Raw genomic sequence first — 20,598 nt, 5'->3', positions numbered from 1 at the left:
TCAGTTTGACTCTGGAGATGGACAGAACTGTATATATCGTTTACATGTGAAGTAACCAAAGTGTCTTTCTATATGAAGGACTACATGTTTATAGAATATTTAGAAATCCGTATTTTCAAGACAGAGAGAAAAGAAGTAAGGTCCATATGTTGTTTGAAAAGTGAAACAAGAATCAAAAGCCAATCTTCAGTGCAAGAAGGTCAACATTTATTTAATACTATGCAATAGAACTTTTCTGCTATGATGGAAATGTTTTATATTTGTGCTGCCCAATATGGTGCCACTAGCTAGATGTGGCTGGTGAGTGAAATGTGAAATTTCAAGTGAAATGTGGTTAGTGAGACTAAGGAGCTGAATTTTAAATTTTATTCCATGGTAATTAAATTTAAATAACCAAGTGATTAGGGGATACTGTATGGACAATGCTCTAATAGGTTAACAAGGATCTAGTGTAATAACTGGATCCTACCATAGGACAGGTACTGTGCTGTTTATATTAATTATCTAATAGGGCTATTACAAAATGTATATCAATTAGTACACATAAGGCACTTAGCATAAATGCTCATGGAAAGTATTCAGCATTAGGTCATTTATTTATCAGTCCTACAAGGTAGATGCTACTACCTTTATTTAATAGATGAGGAAACAAGAGTCCAACTGGAGTGAGTAACACATGCTGAGGAATATAGCCAGTAAGAGGCCAACTTAGAATTCAAACCCGGGAATTCAAACTTACCCTTAACAACATCTAATAGAACTGTCATCTGATGGTTCTAAACCAGTTTTTTTTTAAAATTTATTTATTTTTAATTGAAGGATGGGGAAACAATGGAAACAGTAAGAGACTTTTTTTGGGGGGGCTCCAAAGTCACTGCAGATGGTGACTGCAGCCATGAAATTAAAAGACGCTTGCTCCTTGGAAGAAAAAATATGGCCAACCTTGGCAGCTTACTAAAAAACAGAGACATTGTTTTGCCAACAAAGGTCCATCTAGTCAAAGCTATGGTTTTTCCAGTAGTCATATATGGATATGAGAGTTGGACTATAAAGAAAGCTGAGCACCGAAGAACTGATGCTTTTGAACTGTGGTGTTGGAGAAGACCCTTGAGAGTCCCCTGAACTGCAAGGGGATCCAACCAGTTAATTCTAAAGGAAATCAGTCCTGAATATACATTGGAACAACTGATGCTGAAGCTGAAGCTCCAATATTTTGGCCACCTGATGCAAAGAGCCAATTCATTAGGAAAGACCCTGATGCTGGGAAAAATTGAAGGCGGGAGAAGAAGGGGATGACAGAGGATGAGATGGTTGGATGGCATTGCCAACTCAATGGACATGAGTTTGAGTGAGCTCTGGGAGTTGGTGATGGATAGGGAAGCCTGGTGTGCTGTAGTCCGTGGAGTTGCAGAGTCAGACACGACTGAGTGACTGAATTGAACTGAACTGAATTGAAAGATAATTGCTTTACAAAATTTTGTTGCTTTCTGCCAAACCTCAACATGAATCAGTCACAGGTATACATATATCCCCTCCCTTCTGAAACTTTCTCCCATCTCTCTCCCCATCCCACTCTTCTAGGTTGATACAGATCCCTGTTTGAGTTTCCTGAGACATATAGCAAATTCCTGTTGGCTATCTATTTTACACATGGTAATGTAAGTTTCCATGTTACTCTCTCCATACAGCTCACCCTAAACCAGTTATTTTTGATGATTGTACTGATTCCAACACCATGCTCATTTACAAAAGATGTACAGATCTCCTACAATTTGCTGCAGTTATTAGTGTGTATGCATGTGCCCATAGGAATCACCACATTTCCTTTCCAGGAGATATTTCTATCAGATTCCCTCTCCTCTCATCCTGACATTTGGTTGGTCCACTGGACAGTGGAATGAAACATTAAAAATTCCTCTGTTGGTCAACAGAGAACACCCAGGACTATGATGCATAGACTCAAATGTGCTATTCTAGAGTTGAGTTGCTAGCAAGTCATCTTACATTTTTGACTCTCAGTTTCTTCAACTGGAAAATAAGCAAGTGATCAAAGGGACTGGGAGGGAAACCAGGAAAAATCATTGCTTGTTCTACATCACTGTGTTGCCATAATGTGAAAATGAGATAATATTTTTAAAATACTTTTGAAAAAATCCTAAAGTACTATGCAACTGATATAATATTCTAAATTACTGTCCTTGATCTTTAATCAAAATATACTGAGATAACCCCTGAATATATCAGTATTATTGTGAAGAGAAAGGTTTGAGACAATGACTGTGAACTAATGTTATGAATTATTAAGAAATGTATTGGTAAGCTGTACAATGGTACTTTTAGTTTGTTCATTCCATTCCATTTTGAATAGCTCTTTGGGGAACTCCAAACCATTAGCAAAGATAGACGACTGAAAGAGAGAAAAAAGTGAAGCTTATTATTTCTATTAATTCCCCAAGGGACTTACCATTTCTAGCAGGTTCAAGAGCAGCGGACTGTGTCTTCTGACAATATTATAAGCTCGACAGCAAAGCTCCACAAAATCTTGGAAATGCTGTGGGTTTTTCCCACCCTCTGTAATAAAGTACTCCATCTCTGAAGTAAAAATAAAAGGGGCTCGGTCCCTATAGGCAAAAAAAAAAAAAAAAAGGAAAAAGAAAAAGAAAAGCAAGAACAACCATAAACAGGAAGAGAAATGGTTGGAAGAGTCAAATTAGGCAGTTACAACAACTTATTTCCGTTTGAAATTTTTTGTTATTTTTCTCTCCACTCTAATGGATGAACCTCCTTCATTGTAGGATGGTTAGAGAAACTTGCTAATTATAGGCTTTGAATAATGTGACTGAGCTGTAACAGAGAAGGAAGGGCAAGTTATTTTACAAAGTTGACCTATACTGTCTCAAATAGTAATTTCAAGTTATTTTTGATGTGACTATTATCCACTAAAGTTAATATAGGGAATGTGATTTTATAGAAAATATATTTATTGCTAAAGTATGAAATGATAGAACAGATCGTGTTTTTAACCTCATGGTACTTTTTCTTTTTTTTAATGATCTTCCCTGATGCTCAGATGGTAAAGAATCTGCCTGCAATGAGACAGACTCAGGTTCAATCTCTGGATCAGGAAGATACCCTAGAGAAGGGAATGGCAACCCACTCCAGTATTCTTGCCTGGAAAATTCCATGGACAGAGGAGCCTGGAGGGCTACAGTCTTTGGGAAGACTGAGCGACTAACACTTTCTTTCACTTTCAGCAAATTGAGGAGCATTATTTACAACAGCCAAGATATGGAAGCAACCTAAGTGTCCATCAATATACAAATAGATAAAGAAGATGTGACATATATATATATATATACACACACACACACACATATATATGTATATATATATATTTTTATGATATATATATATATAAAGAAATGTTATTCAGCCATAAGGAAGAATGAAATCTTGCCATTTTAAACAACATGGATGGATCTAGAAGGCATCATCCTAAATGAAATGAGTCAGAGAAAGACAGATACTATATGATTTCATTGACATGTAGATTCTAAAAAACTAACACAACAAAACATAAACAGACTCATAGAATCAGAGAACAAACTGGGGTTGCCAGAGGGGAGGGAGATGGAGGAATTAGTGAAATAGGTGGAGGAGACTAAGAGTTAGAAACTTCTTGTTATAAAATAAATAAGTCATAGGGATGTAATGTACAGCATAGGGAATATAGTCAATAATACTGTAATAACTTTGTATGGACACAGATGGTAACTGGACTTACTGTGTTGATCATTTTGTAATGCACAAAAATATTGAATCACTGTTCTATAGCTGAAATGAATGATGATATTGTAAGTCAACTATAGTTAAGGAAAAAAAAAGCTAAGATATGCATGACAAATTCTTTCAGAAGGTAATCTGTGAAAGAAACAGATGTTACCAATTCATTGTGATATGCTTAGTAAGGGAAAAAGAGGTAGCTATGTTTCATTTTATACTAAGTGTAATAAAAATATTGGTCAGAAAGGAGGAAATATGACCAGACACTGTTAGTATGGGGTCATGAAAAATTGGACATGACTTGATGACTGAACAACAACAATACCTAGCTCTTAGAATTGCTGTGAGGACTAAGAACATATACACAAAGGCCCGACACAGACAGAGCTATACATTTGTGAACTGCTATAAGAGGTTCACGCAGAAGGCACAGACCGTAGCCTTGCCAGCTAGGCTTCCAGTCATATTCAACCACTTACTAGTACCCTGAACAAGTCACTTGGCCTCTGAGTGTCTCAATCTCTTCCTCTGTAAAATGGGAATAAGAGCACTTGACTCCTTGGATAGTTGAGAGGATTAAATGAGTAAAAGTACTTAAAATATAGCCTGGCATATAGTAAACACTCAATAATTTTAAATACTGTTCTTAGTCTCCAAACTAATAAAATTATTCTTGGAGCTGAACCTAGTCATAGCTAAATCTCTCTTTCTCTTCAAAAATTCCATCTGTGAGATCCCACCTATCCTTTAATGTTTAGTTTACTTCCAGCTTCTCCATGTGATCTCTTTGGCTGCATGTCCTTAAGTGTTTGGTAGCATTTTTTATAAATCATTCAACCATGGGGTCATCACTACAGGTAACATTTTAGTGAGTTTTAGCAATATCTTAGATTTCTATAATTGGAAAAAAGCTTAATTTTATATATAAAAGTCTTCTAATTCTTTTTCTTATTCTCTATAGTATATTTGCTATATTGAGTGAAGTTTTTGAAAAACTTTTGAAAGGGTCTCAAACTTTACAACTTCCTGAAATTTTCTTTTTTAGTGTGATAGATATGCTTTTCTCTTTGACAAGGAAAAATATGTCTGACCAAATTGATTTCTCTTGGAAAAATTTTTAGTTATGTTTAAGTTCATGTGATAATCTATTTCAAATATGTAAAAAAAATATACAAATTAGAGAAAATATATAAACTAAAAGAGAGAACTGAAAGCGAACTGAAAGATGAACTCCCCAAGTAGGTAGGTGCCCAATATGCTACTGAAGGTCAGTGGAAAGTATCTCCAGAATGACTGAAGGGACGGAGCCAAAGCAAAAACAACACCCAGTTGTGGATGTGACTGGTGATAGAAGCAACGTCCGATGCTGTAAAGAGCAAAATTGCATAGGAACCTGGAATGTTAGGTCCATGAATCAAGGCAAATTGAAAGTGGTGAAACAGGAGATGGCAAGAGTGAATGTCGATATTCTAGGAATCAGCGAACTAAGAGGGACTGGAATGGGTGAATTTAACTCAGATGACCATTACATCTACTACTGTGGGCAAGAATCCCTTAAAAGAAATGAAGTAGCCATCATAGTCAACAAAAGAGTCCAAAATGCAGCACTTGGATGCAATCTCAAAAATGACAGAATGATCTGTTTCCAAGGCAAACTATTCAATATCACGGTAATCCAAGTCCATGCCCTGACCAGTAACGCTGATGAAGCTGAAGTTGAACAGTTCTATGAAGACCTACAAGACCTTCTAGAACTAACACCCAAAAAAGATGTCCTTTTCATTATAGGGGATTGGAATGCAAAAGTAGGACGTCAAGAAACACCTGGGGTAACAGGCAAATTTGGCCTTGGAGTACAGAATGAAGTAGGGCAAAGGGTAATAGAGTTTTGCCAAGAGAACGCACTGGTCATAGCAAACACCCTCTTCCAACAACACAAGAGAAGACTCTACATATGGACATCACCAGATGGTCAATACTGAAATCAGATTGATTATATTATTTGCAGCCAAAGATGGAGAAGCTCTATACAGTCAGCAAAAACAAGACCGGGAGCTGACTATGGCTCAGATCATCAACTCCTTATTGCCAAATTCAGACTGAAATTGAAGAAAGTAGGGAAAACCACTAGACCATTCAGGTATGACCTAAATAAAATCCTTTATGATTATACAGTGGAAGTGACAAACAGATTCAAGGGATTAGATCTGATAGACAGAGTGCCTGAAGAACTATGGATGGAGGTTCATGACATTGTACAGGAGGCAGTGATCAAGACCATGCGCAAGAAAAAGAAATGCAAAAAGGCAAAATGGTTTTCCTAGGAGGCCTTATAAATAGCTGAGAAAAGAAAAAATGTGAAAGGTAAAGGAGAAAAGGAAAGATATACCTATTTGAATGCAGGGTGCCAAAGAGTAGCAAGGAGAGATAAGAAAGCCTTCCTCAGCATTCAATGCAAATAAATAGAGGAAAATAATAGAATGGGAAAGACTAGAGATCTCTTCAAGAAAATTAGAGATACCAAGGGAACATTTCATGCAAAGATGGGCACACTAAAGGACAGAAATGGTATGAACCTGACAGAAGCAGAAGATATTAAGAAGAGGTGGCAAGAATACACAGAAGAACGGTACAAAAAAGATCTTCAAGACCCAGATAACCATGATGGTGTGATCACTCACCTAGAGCCAGACATCCTGGAATGTGAAGTCAAGTGGGTCTTAGGAAGCAGCACTATGAATAAAGCTGGTGGAGGTGATAGAATTCCACTTGAGCTATTTCAAATCCTGAAAGATGATGCTGTGAAAGTGCTGCACTCAATATGTCAGCAAATTTGGAGAACTCAGCAGTGGCCAGAGGACTAGAAAAGGTGTTTTCATTCCAACCCCAAAGAAAGGAAATGCCAAAGAATGCTCAAATTACCACACAATTGCACTCATCTCACACGCTAGTAAAGTAATGCTCAAAATTCTCCAAGCCAGTCTTCAATAGTATGTGAACCGTGGACTTCCAGGTGTTCAAGCTGGTTTTAGGAAAGGCAGAGGAACCAGAGATCAAATTGCCAATATCTGTTGAATCATCGGAAAAGCAAGAGAGTTCCAGAAAAACATCTACTTTTGTCTTACTGACTACACCAAAGCCTTTGACTGTGTGGATCACAACAAACTGTGGAAAATTTTTGGAGTGGGAATACCAGACCACCTGACCTGCCTCCTAAGAAATCTGTATGCAAGTCTAGAAGCAACAGTTAGAACTGGACATGGAACAACAGACTGTTTCCAAATCGGGAAAAGAGTACATCAAGGCTGTATACTGTCACCCTGTTAACTTAACTTATATGCAGAGTACATCCTGAGAAACGCTGGGCTGGATGAAGCACAAGCTGGAATCAAGATTGCCAGGAGAAATATCAGTAACCTCAGATATGCAGATGACACCACCCTTATGGCAGAAAGTGAAGAGGAACTAAAAAGCCTCTTGATGAAAGTGAAAGAGGAGAGTGAAAAAGTTGGCTTAATACTCAACATGCAAAAAACTAACATCATGACATTTGGTCCCTTCAGTTCATGGCAAATGGATAAGGAAACAATGGAAACAGTGACAGACTTTTTCTTTTTAGGCTCCAAATTCACTGCAGATGATGATTGCAGCCATGAAATTAAAAGATGCTTGCTCCTTGGGAGAAAAGTTATGACCAACCTAGACAGCATATTTAAAAGCACAGACATTACTTTGCCAGCAAATGTCTGTCTAGTGAAAGCTATGGTTTTCCTGTAGTCAAGTATCGATGTGAGAGTTGGACTATAAAGAAAGCTGAGCGCCAAAGAATTAATGCTTTTGAACTGCTGTTTTGAAGAAGACTCTTGAGAGTCCCTTGGACTGCAAGGAGATCCAACCAGTCCATCCTAAAGGAGACCAGTCCTGGGTGTTCACTGGAAGGACTGATGCTGAAGCTGAAACTCCAATACTTTGGCTACCTGATGTGAAGAACCGACTCACTGGAGAAGACCCTGATGCTGGAAAAGATTGAAGGCAGGAGGAGAAGGGGACGATAGAGGATGTTATGGTTGGATGGCATCACCAACTCAATGGACATGAGTTTGTGTACACTCTGGGAACTGGTGATGGACAGGGAAGCCTGGCATGCTGCAGTCCATGGGGTCGCAAAGAGCGGACACGACTGAGTGACTGAACTGAACTGATATAAACTTAATAATATTGTTGAACCTAATCATAATATAAATAATCATAATAAAAATAATATTGTTGAACCTAGTTTTAACCATGTTTAAATATTATGATAGTCTAAATTGTGGCATCTTTTCTATATGATTTGTATGGCTCACTTCTGAGCAATTTTTTAAAATAATGTAGAATTTGACTAAGATTTTTCTATAAACAGAAGGAAGCCTCACATATGAAACAGAAAGCTATCCCAGCCTGACAAGCTGTAGGTATTGTAGCTGGATTGATTTATCAATCTACTCAAATGTGACCACAATCCCAGGTTGCAGAATTAATGTATTGGAGCCTGTGTCTGAAGTTAAAGCAATACTTACAAGTCTGAGATATAAGTTGGTTGTGGCAAGAGGGAAGATTGGAAACTATTTGATCTCTTAGAGTCCATACTGTACTGCATTCTGAATCATATGTTGGAAATCTCTCACTTATAGCTATATAAATAAACCAGAAATTCCTTATTGTGACTATCCCTTTTTTTTTCTTTTCCAGATAAGTGATTTTACTATTACCTGCCTAAGCCCTAACTATTTGTGCTTCTGTACCTTTTACTTGTATAGTTTGCCATTTCTGGATATGTTTCTCTTTCTGTCTTAATATCCTTATACTAAGAGACCAGGATCAAAAGTTTTTTTAATAAGTTTTCTCTAAGGAACCTTTCCCTTGCTCTGCCTTATCCTTTTGCTTAGTCCTACAGCTAATATATTTTATTTTTTGATAGTCTCTAGTAATCTCATGAATTTCCCCCAATGATTGTATGATTTTCAAGGGAACATGAAGTATTTTATTTTCCCTTTATAGTTTTTAATATCTCAAACAATATTTTGTTGCATTCATTGCTGTATACAATGAATGCAAGAGTAAATAAATACAAGCTCACACAGTGAAGAGCTTAGATGATTTAACATTTATGTGGAAAGACCGTGTGAACAAAGTTATTATGATTCTGTCATTTTGTTGTCAAATTTAATCTTTTTATTAACTTATGATCAGTCTTTCCCTGAAATTATTATCCTGTAAAAATGCTGGGAGTATTTTGTATAAATTTTCAATATAGGTAGGAAGCAAGTAGTAGTTTAAAAATGTATATATACTTGGGAAATTTAAGGATATTTCTCTTATAAATAAATACTAATTACCAAGACAAATTCTCTTAGTATGGGAAACAGCAGGACAATTAATAATTTGCTTTTTGTTATTACTTATGCATAAGCTTCCCTTTTAACTGTACTGTATCAGGTCACTAGAATACCAAGGTCATCATCATTAACTATATACAGATTCTTACTGTACTGAGGGTACACAGAGATTTAGGAAATGTCTCTGCCCCACGGGCTCCCAGGTGGATCAGTGGTAAAGAATCCACCTGTCAATGCAGGAGACGCAAGTTTGATCCCTGGGTTGGGAAGAACCTCTGGAGAAGGAAATAGCAACCTGGTCCAGTATTCCTGCCTGGAGAATTCCATAGGCAAAGGAGCCTGGTGGGCTACAGTTCATGGGGTCTCAAAGAGTCGGACACGACTTAGCGACTGAGATGCCTGCACTCTGCTCCTTAGGTGACTTCAGTCTAGCTAGAGAGGCATGCATCTAAAATGTTAGCATACTATAGGTATTTATCAACAAATATTTAATAGGCATCTATAATAGATATATGGAAGGCTAATAGGTAGGTGGAAGTTAAAGGTTTTAAAAACCAATACCCTAAAAGCAATGAAAATTTACTGAATAATAACAATAGTTTTTGAAAAGCTCTATCCAGCTGTAATATGGAAAAGAACGTAAAACAGGGAGGGTGTATGTGGGCAGATCAGGTAAGGGGTGTTTGCAGAAGATTTCGATTAGATGCGAGAGTTGTTTAGATTAGAATTGTGGCATGCAGATACAAAGAAGTGTGTGTGTGTGTGTGTGTGTGTGTGTGTGTGTGCACGCGCGTGCTTAGTCATGTCCAGTTCTTTGCGACTCCATGGACTGTAGCCCGCAGTCTCCTCTGCCCGTGGAATTCTCCAGGCAAGAATACTGGAGTGGGTTGCCACTCCCTTCTCCAGGGGATCTTCCTGACCCAGGGATTGAGCGCATGTCTCTGGCATTGCGGGTGGATTCTTTACCATCTCAGTCACCAGGGAAATACCTAGATACAGTGAAGTGGAAAGAATTAAAAACTACTTTGAAGAAGAAAGTCAAGAGGACTTCATGATGGTTAAAATGGAAGCAAAAAGAAGAACTAAGCAGAACTTCACATTTTTGGCTTGTGTATCAGGAAGGTGACAGCGCAGCATTCCGAGTGGGCTCAGCCTTGAGCAGGTCACCTTTGAGACTTACAAGAACAGAGGATAATGAGGTGTTGCCACACTTACTTCTGGACCACAAAGAAGGGATACAAACTGGAAGGAAAATGTTGTGACTTTTGGGAAGACTACATAGGAATATTTTTCCTTATTCCTCCCACTAAGTACACAAAACCCCTTGGAAATTATATATAAAACAAACATAAGAAGACTCTTAAAGGGTGTAGAGAAGAGGAGAGACTTAATAGGGGCCTCAGACCTCAAGGAACAACATTATTTCTGCCTCACACATTCCAGACATAGAGCTCAAGAAGCCAGCAATATGGAAACGCCAGTGGATGTAGGCAAAAACATGACCAAAAGAAGGTCTGCTCTCTGTAGCCAAAAGACCAGGAAAAGGTAGCTTGGCAAGACAGAAAATGTTTAAACAATAACCACTCTACTCCAGCCAAATATCACAGAAAAGACTGTGGCTATACTCCCCTACCACACTAAAATAGATGAATAGTGGGGAGCTTAAGCTTCCATGCTCACAAGGCTGTATTGAGGCACCTCAATCCCCTCTCCAGGGGGTATCAGAGACAGGTGAGTCAGGAGCTAGGTATTGATGGAGGAAGAGATACATAGATCAGTGGAAAAGGATAAATAATGCAGAAATACTCATTTGTATAGCCAAAGCTATGGTTTTTCCAGTAGTCATGTACAGATGTTAGAGTTGGACCATAAAGAAGACTGAGCACTGAAGAGTTGATGCTTTTGAATTGTGGTGCTTGAGAAGACCTTTGAGAATCCCTTGGACTGCAAGGAGATCAAGAAGTCAATCCTAGAGGAAATCAACCCTGAATATTCATTGGAAGGGCTGATGCTGAAGCTAAAGCTCCAATACTTTGGCCACCTGACTCAAAGAGCTGACTTACTGGAAAAGACCCTGATACTGGGAAAGGCTGAGAGCAGGATGAGAAGAGGGCAACAGAGGATGAGATGGTTGAATGGCATCACTGATTTGATGGACATGAGTTTGAGCAAACTCTAAGAGACAGTGAAGGACAGGGAAGCCTGGCATATCGCAGTCCATGGCATCACAAAGAGTTGGATACAACTGAGTAACTAAAGAACAACAAGCTGAAATAAATACGCCCAACTGATTTTTGAAAAAGGGGCAAAGACAATTTAATGGGAAAAGGTTTCAGTGTTTTGACCAGATGACACTGTAACAATCAGACATCCATAGGCAAAAATATAAACTTTGATCTAAATCTCATACCTAATATAAAAATTAACTTAAATGGGTTACAGACTTAAATGTAAAATGTAAAAGCAAAATTTCTTGGAAGAGAACACAAAAGAAAATTTGGGGGCTATGCAAAAAGTTTTTAAGAGGATGAAAAGAAAAGTTATACACTGAGAGATAATATTTGCAAATCCCATAGCCAGCAGGGGAACAGAGTCTAGAATATGTAGAGAACTCTCAAACCTTAACAGTAAAAAAACAAATGATATAATTAGAAAATGGGCAAAAGACATGAAATGTTTCATGGAAGAAGATATGCAATAAATAAGCACATAAAGAATGGTTGACATCATTAGTTATTGTGTGTGTGTGTTGGGGGGTACTCAGGCATGTGTGTGCTCAGTAGTGTCCGAATCTTTGTGACCCCTATGGACTACAGCCCGCCAGGCTCCTTTGTCCATGAGATTCTCCAGGCAAGAATACTGGAGTGGGTTGCCATGCCCTCCTCCAGGGATCTTCCTGACCCAGGGGTTGAACCCGTGTCTCCTGCATTGGCAGGTGGATTCTTTACCAAGTCACCTGAGAATCCCCATTAGTTATCATGGAAAAGCAAATTAAAACCACAATGACATGCCCATAAGAATGACTAAAATATGTAGTTAACGACAATGCCAAATGCTGGTAAGGACATGGAGAAAATGGATAACTCATACACTGATGGTGAAAATGCAAGTAGTACAGCCTCTCTGGAAAACCACTTGGCAGTTTGTTAGCAACAACATGAACTATCATACAATCCAGAAATTATACTTTTGGGCTTTTGTCTCAGAGAAATGAAAACATAGTCACATAGAAACCTGTATGTGGACGTATCAAGCAGCTTTCCTTGTAATAGCTAGAAACTGGAAATAACACAAATGTTCTTCAGTGGGTGAATAATTAAACAAACTATGGTATATCTACACCATGGAATATTATTTGTCAATAATATAAATAAAATATAAATAAATATAAAATATAAAAAAATATAAATAAAAGGAACAAAGTATTGATACACACAACAGTTTGGATGACTCTCCAGTAAATTACGCTATGTGAAAAAGGCCAGTCCCCAAAGTAACATTATTGTATGACATCATTTACATAATACTCTTGAAATGACAAAATTATCGAAGTGGAGGACAAATTAGTAGTTGCCAGGAGCTAAGGATGGAGAGAGACAAGGGGTGAGAGGGAAGTGGGGCAACATGGAGGCTCTGGGGGTGATGAAGCTGTTCTGTATCTGGATGGTATCAATATTAAGAAGCTGGTCATGATATTGTACTGTAATTTTATAAGATGCTACAAGTGAGGGAAACTGGTAAAGGGCACATGGGATCTCTTTGCATTATGTCTTAAAACTACATGTGAATCTGCAAATATCTCAAAATAAAATGTTCAGTTAAACTTTGTATGAGTCATCTGGATATAAATATTGATAGAGGTCTTGGATGTAGCTGATAGCAGTGTGCTGGAGACAGAACAGTGAGAAGAGAAAGAAAAAGGCTAAGATAAATCTCCAGGAATCTGACATCTAGTGGCTTGGGGAAAAGGAAATCACCCTGCATTGGACACTGCCTGGGGGAGAAAACTAGAAGGGAAGCAAAGATCATCACTATTCTGAAGATGGAATAGTTAACGCTGCTGAAATCTGCAGGTAAATTAGGTAAAATGAAGAATAAATAATGTTGTGCGTGCTAAGTCACTTTAGTTGTGTCTGACTCTTTGTGAGCCTATGGACTGTAGCCCACCAGGCTTCTCTGTCCATGGAATTCTCTAGGCAAGAATACTGGAGTGGGTTGCCATTTCCTTCTCCAGGGGATCTTCCCAACCCAGGGTTGGAACCTGTGTCTCATATGTCTCCTGCATTGACAGGAGGGTTCTTAACTAGTAGCACCACCTGGGAAGCCCAAATAATGTTGGGTTTAGCACAATGAAGGTCACTGATTTTATCAAGAAATGAAGAATAAAACCAGGTTGAAGTGGGGAATCGGAGGTAAGAAATGTAGATCAGGAGTTTCGATACCTCTTTCACGAAATTTGTGAAGGTGAGGAAAATGCATGGAAATGGGGGGTTTGAGGCAAGGTCATTCAAACTTTGGAGAAATAAACATATTTAAGAGTACTATTTAAAAGGGAGAGGGAATTCTGTGGAGGTCCAAAGGTTAGGACCTTGTCTTTTCACTGCCTTGAAGTGTCAAAGTGTTAATTCCTCAATCGTGTCTGATTTTTTGCGACCCCATGGATTATAGCTCATCAGGCTCCTCTGTCCATGGAATTCTCCAGGCCAGAATACTGGAGTGGGTTGGCATGCCCTCCTTCAAGGGATCTTCCTGACCCAGGGATCAAACCCACATGTCCTGCTTTGCAGGTGGATTCTTTACTGTCTGAGCCCCCAGGGAAGCGATGGCACAGGTTCAATTCCTGGTTGGGGAACTAAGATCCTATAAGTTGCACAGTGTGGCCAATAAATAAAGAGACAGATAGGAAAGGAATGCAGGGAGGTATGAATTCTTGGTAGTATAACACAGCAGTCCCTAGTCTTTTTGGTACCAGGGACCGGTTTCATGGATGACAATTTTTCCATGAATGGGGGTGGAGATGGTTTTGGGATGATTCAAGTGCATCACATTTGTTGTGCACTTTATTTCTACTATTACATCAGCTCCATCTCAGATCATCAGGCATTAGGTCCAGTATAATGTATGTAAGAAGGTGAGAAGGAGATGGCTCCAAAGCACAGATAGAAGGACTGGCTTTGAAAAGGAAAAACAAATTTGTCTATTATCACAACAAGAAAGAAATTGTGATGCAGATATAAGTTTCTGAGTTTTGTATTGAGTACAAAAGCAGGTTCTGTTCTGTTTCCCTTTTTCTTTTTTTTTTTTCCACAATAAAGTAGGAGGTGTGGCTGTCTGTGTAAAATAAGGAGTAGTAAACAGTGGGTTGGAGAGACTGGAGGTTTATCCTATAAGGATAAGCATGGTAGGATTGCTGGGCCATGTGGATGGCCCATCAGAAACCAAGAACATCTGCCCTGTTGTGCTGGGGCTTTCCTGTAGTGCAAAACTGCTGAGGGTCAGTAGCCCTGGCGGTGGAGACCACCCTATTCTGAAATACAGTATTAATGACAAGGACCAAGCATGCCAACTGCAATGGCTGCACCCTGAAACGGCTGTGGTGCAGTCTCCTTAAAAATGAGCATTCTTCCATTTATTGAACTGTTCCTTAAACAATTAGGTACATAATTGAAAAATGAATGGCATTGGATTTTAAAGTGTCAAGCATATAATCTATTTGAGGACATAATAATTCACAGAAGCAACATCCTCAGATGTAAATTATTCAATCTAAATATTAATAGTACCACTGGGCTTCATCCCAATGGTTCTGAGTGGTCTTTGGCCATACCAAGTTCAACAAAACAGTCTCTGCTGAGCTCGGAAAATTAGAGTCATATCCCTTGAGCACTTAATTTCTATTAGATTAATGACCCTGTTAGATTTTTTTTTTAAAGTAAGAAAAAAAAGGGTGAGCAATTGTGCCTGAGTTTTCATTCATAAAAGAGCATATTGCCCATAGACAAGAGAGTGGCCCTGCTGCTGTCACGCTTGGTCCTAGAGTTTGAATGCCTTTTACCATACAACCATCTTGTAACACATTTAAGGACATGAATTTAATATATACAATGGCCATAAATGCAGGATAACTATGTCGTCTGGTACTAACTAAAGAAACAGCCAACTTTCCCAATGCTGAAGAGGAAACAGTGTGTTGGAATTACAGAGAAACAGAATTACCAGATTCCTACATGGCACCCTCCCAAGGGTACCACCACCCAGTGACTAGGACTCTGGACAAATTATAATGACAAAGACTTCTTAGTTCTTGATTCATAAATTAGAGAAAATAACAGTAACTTCCTCAAAGACTTTTGTAAGAATTAATTAAGCTAATGCATATCAAGTACTGACAAGTCTTTAAAGGGTAATTTTGAATCTCTCCTTTAGAATCTGCTCCCTACTACTGCATGACATAGCACCTCACTGAGAAGCACTGCTTTCTACCACTCCCAGCGATATTTCACAGCAATTTCAGAAAAGTTATGTGTTTCAGTATTGATGATGGAGGCAGGGAATATGAAGTGTGGGTTGGAAAGACAGAGAAACTCAAGCAAGGATTCACGGTGGTAGAATTTGTCTGCTATACTCTGTGGACATACTTTTAATTTCCTCTTATAGGATGAAAGTGTGAAAGTGTTAGTCATTCAGTCGTGTCTGACTCTTTGCAGCCCCTTGGACTGTAGCCCACCAGGCTCCTCTGTCCATGGAATTCTCTAGGCAAGAATACTGCAGTGGGTAGCCATTCCCTTCTGCAGGGGATCTTCCTGACCCAGGGATCGAGCTGGGGTCTTCTGCATTGCAGGTGGATTCTTTACTATCTGAGTTACTGAGGAAGCCCTTTTATAGGATAGTTCATCTAGTATTTACTTGAGCAACTGATAAAGCCAGTAAGTAGATACCTACAAAAGGACATATACAAGTTTGAAAGGCTCCAGATGAACACATGTTTGTACATCGCACTGAAATGTGGGACTCGGTAGTGAGGCACATTTTATTTCTATTACTGAAATTATTATTACTAATTTCATGAATTAAAAATGTTTCTGTCCCCAGGAAGTATCATCGTCACATTAAAATATATTGTTTTAAAGATTTTTAAAAGCTCCAGACTGCCGTTATGGTGGATGGTGATCTTAGCAACACAAATAAGTGGGGAATGTTTCAGCCTACACTTTCCCTGATATCACAAGTGACCTACATTTCAGAGTGCACATTCTGCTGTCCAACACAAAGAGCACAAGTCTCTTGTCTCATATCCATGAGTTAATTGAGAAGGCACGTTTGGCATCTCCATTGGAGAGGAGAGCACCTTGTATAATTAAACAGCACAAGAAATCTCATCTGTGCAATATAATAAGAACATAAGGGTACATGTACTATCACAAAAAGAACATCTAAAGTCTTGGGAGATCTCCAAGTTCTCAGCAGTTATTAACTAAGGAGACCCTCACCAATAATCTCTTAAGTGTAAGACAAAGTTTTCCCTCCACTAACCTCTTTTATAACTCACTGTGGGTCCTAAGTTAGACTCTGGGAGGTCCTTGATCTTTAATTGCTTAATAACTTTAGATACTGACTCTGGAGTTCCTTCCCAGGCTCAGACACTCCATTTCACTTCTTTGAAAATGCTAATTAAAACAGTTACCTCTTCCAATGATCAGTCCTACTTTCCTAAGTATGATATTTGGGAGTGAGTTTATAGTAGGTTGGGATTATTTGGGAGTACCCAGGTGGCACTAGTTGTAAAGAACCCACCTGCCAATGCAGGAGACATAAAAGATGTGGGCAAAAATCAAGAATAGCCCAAATTAACTCTGAAAACATTCCAGTCACTCCTAAAGTTACCATATGCATGATCAAAATTTAGGTATCAAGCTTGAAATGGACCTTTTACCTCTTACTGAAGAGTTTAACACCAGGAGTGTCTCCCTGAGCACAGAAACAGGTACTGTTTCTTCATTTGGGTATCAGATAAAATTCTAATACCTGGCTCAAGTTTAGGAGATATATTTAGTCTTGCTTTAAAAACTAGACTCAGACTCAGGACTATGAGATGTTTTTATTGACAAGCACATTGTGCCTTGGATCAGCTGAAGAATCAGTACCCATGTCTTCCATCTTAAACATGTTTTGTCCTCACTGGTGCAGGAAGGCAGGATCCTTACAGTATTTATTCTCTCTCTCCCCTTCTCTCCTTCCCTCTTTCATTTTGTTCCTTTTATTCCCTCTCTGTCACAAACTTTTCTTCCTTTCTTAAGCACTCTTCACTTTTTTCATCTGACAATCTACAAGCTTCTCTTTGAAAAAAACTCATAGTTGGTTGGTTTGGCTTTTTTTTTTTGTTTTTGCCTAAGTTATTTTATTTTTTATTCTTTTATTTTTTTCTTTTTAATTTATTTTTTTATTGAAGGATAATTGCTTTGCAGAATTTTATTGTTTTCTGTCAAACCTCAACATGAATCAGCCACAGGTATACATATATCCCCTCCCTTTTGAAACTCTCTCCCGTCTCCCTCCCCATCTCACCCCTCTAGGTTGATACAGAATCCCTGTTTGAGTTTCCTGAGACATATAGCAAATTCCTGTTGGCTATCTATTTTACACATGGTAATGTAAGTTTCCATGTTACTATTTCCATACATCTCACCCTCTCCTCCCCTCTCCCCATGTCCGTAAGTCTATTCTCTATGTCTGTTTCTCCACAGCTGCCCTGTAAATAAATTCTTCAGTACCATTTTTCTAGATTCTGTATATGTACATTAGAATACAATATTTACCTTTCTCTTTCTGACTCACATCACTCTGTATACTAGGTTCTAGGTTCTTCCACCTCATCAGAATTATCTCAAATGCATTCCTTTTTATGGCTGAGTAATATTCCATCTTGTATATGTACCACAACTTCTTTATCCATTCATCTGTTGATGGACATCTAAGTTGCTTCCATGTTCTACCTATTGTAAATAGTGATGAAATGAACAATGGGATACATGTGTCTTTTTCAATTTTGGTTTCCTCAGGGTATATGCCTAGGAGTGGGATTGCTGAATCATATGGTGGTTTTATTCCTAGTTTTTTAAGGAATCTCCATACTGTCTTCCATATTGGCTGTATCAATTTACATTCCCACCAATAATGCAAGAGTGTTCCCTTTTCTCCACACCCTCTCCAGCATTTACTATTTCTAGACTTTTTGATGATGGCCATTCTGACCAGTGTAAGGTGATACCTCATTGTGGTTTTGATTTGCATTTCTCTAATAATGAGCAATGTTGAGTATCTTTTCATGTGTTTGTTAGCCATCTGTATGTCTTCTTTGAAGCAATGTCTACTTAGGTATTTTCCCCACTTTTTGATTGGGTTGTTTGCTTTTCTGGCATTGAGTTGTATGAGCTGCTTGTATATTTTGGAAATTAATCCTTTGTCAGTTGTTTCATTTGCTGTTATTTTCTCCCATTCTGAGGGTTTTCTTTTTACCTTTTACCTCTTTTTACCTCTAGGAGGTGGGTCATAGAGGATCTTGCTTTGATTTATGCCATCGAGTGTTCTGCCTATGTTTTCCTCTAAGAGTTTTATAGTTTTTGGTCTTACATTTAGGTCTTAATCGATTTTGAGTTTATCTTTGTGTATGGTGTTAGTAAGTGCTCTAATTTCATTCTTTTACATGTAGCTGTCCAGTTTTCCCAGCACCATTTATTGAAGAGGCTGTCTTTGCCCCATTGTATATTCTTGCCTCCTTTGTCAAAAATAAGGTACCCATAAAACCATAGGGTTTATTTCTGGGCTTTCTATCTTGTTTCATTTGTCTATGTTTCTGTTTTTGTGCCAATACCATGCTTTCTTGATGACCATAGCTTTGCAGTGTAATCCAAAGTCAGGAAGGTTGATTCCTCTAGCTCCATTCTTCTTTCTCAAGACTGCTTTGGCTATTCGGGGTCTTTTGTGTCTCTGTATGAATTGTAAAATTTTGTTCTAGTTCTGTGTAAAATGCCATTGGTAATTTGATAGGGATTGCATTGAATCTGTAGATTATGTCTAGTAGTATAGTCATTTTCACAGGATTGATTCTTCCTACCCAGGAACATGGAATATCTATCTGCTTATGTCATCTTTGATTTATCAGTGTCTTATGATTTTCTGTGTACCATTCTTTTATCTCCTCAGGTAAGTTTCTTCATAGATATTTAATTCTTTTTGTTGCAGTGGTGAGTGGCGTTGATTCCTTAATTAACCTTTCTGATTTTTCATTGTTAGTATATAGAAATGCAAGTGATTTCTGTGTACTGATTTTGTATCCTGCAACTTTGCAAATTCACTGGTTAGCTCTAGTAATTTTCTGGTACTATCTTTAGGGTTTTCTATGTAAAGTATCATGTAATCTGCAAACAGTGAGAGCTTTACTTCTTTTGTGATCTGGATTCCTTTTATTTCTTTTTCTTCTCTGATTGCTATAGCTAGGACTTTCAGAACTATGTTGAATAACAGTGGTGAAAGTGGACACCCTTGTCTTGTTTCTGATCTTAGGGGGAATGCTTTCAGTTTTTCACCATTGAGAATAATGTTTGCTGTAGGCTTATGATATATGGCCTTTACTATTTTAAGGTAGGTTCCTTCTGTGCCCATTTTTTGAAGAGTTTAAATCATAAATCAGTGCTGAATTTGTTCAAAGGCTTTTTCTGCATCTGTTGAGATGATCATATGGCTTTTATCTTTCAATTTGTTAATATGGTATATCACATTGATTGAATTGCATATATTGAAGAATCCTTGCATTCCTGGAATAATTCCAACTTGATTATGGTGTATGAGCTTTTTGATGTGTTACTGAATTCTGTTTGATAAAATTTTGTTGAGGATTTTTGCATCTATGTTCATCAGTGATATTAGCCTATAGTTTTCTTTTTTGTGTGTTGTCTTTGTCTGGTTTTGGTATCAGGGTGATGGTGGCCTTGTAGAATTAGTTTGGAAGTGTTCCTTCCTCTGCAATTTTTTGAAAGAGTTTTAGAAATATAGGCATTAGCTCTTCTCTAAATGTTTGATAGAATTCTCCTGTGAAGCTATATGGTACTGGACTTTTGTTTTTTGGGAGATTTTTGATTACAGCTTCAAATTTCAGTGCTTGTAATTGGGTTGTTCATAATTTCTATTTCTTCCTGGTTCAGTCTTGGAAGACTGAACTTTTCTAAGAATTTGTCCATTTCTTTCAGGTTATCCATTTTATTGCCATATAGTTGTTCATAATAGTCTCTTATAAGCCTTTGTATTTCTGCATTGTCTGTTGTAACCTTTCCTTTTTCAATTCTAATTTTGTTGATTTGATTCTTCACTCTTTTTTTCTTGATGAGTCTGGCTAAAAGCTTGTCAATTTTGTTTATCTTCTCAAAGAACCAGCTTTTAG

At 38.0% G+C, this 20,598-nt stretch overlaps 1 protein-coding gene across 1 annotated transcript in view; it reads right to left on the bottom strand.

Annotated features, from left to right (window-relative positions):
• Positions 1-20,598, bottom strand: part of PIK3C2G (phosphatidylinositol-4-phosphate 3-kinase catalytic subunit type 2 gamma) — a 409,785-nt gene that overhangs the window by 107,752 nt on the left and 281,435 nt on the right. Inside the window, exon 25 of the mRNA XM_043441512.1 lies at positions 2,465-2,621. Within this exon, the coding sequence (XP_043297447.1) occupies positions 2,465-2,621 (157 nt within the window). The remainder of the gene's footprint in view (positions 1-2,464; positions 2,622-20,598) is intronic.

Source organism: Cervus canadensis, chromosome 21 (assembly GCF_019320065.1).
Source record: "Cervus canadensis isolate Bull #8, Minnesota chromosome 21, ASM1932006v1, whole genome shotgun sequence".
NCBI lineage: Eukaryota > Metazoa > Chordata > Mammalia > Artiodactyla > Cervidae > Cervus > Cervus canadensis.
This window is presented reverse-complemented; position numbering and strand designations above follow the sequence as displayed.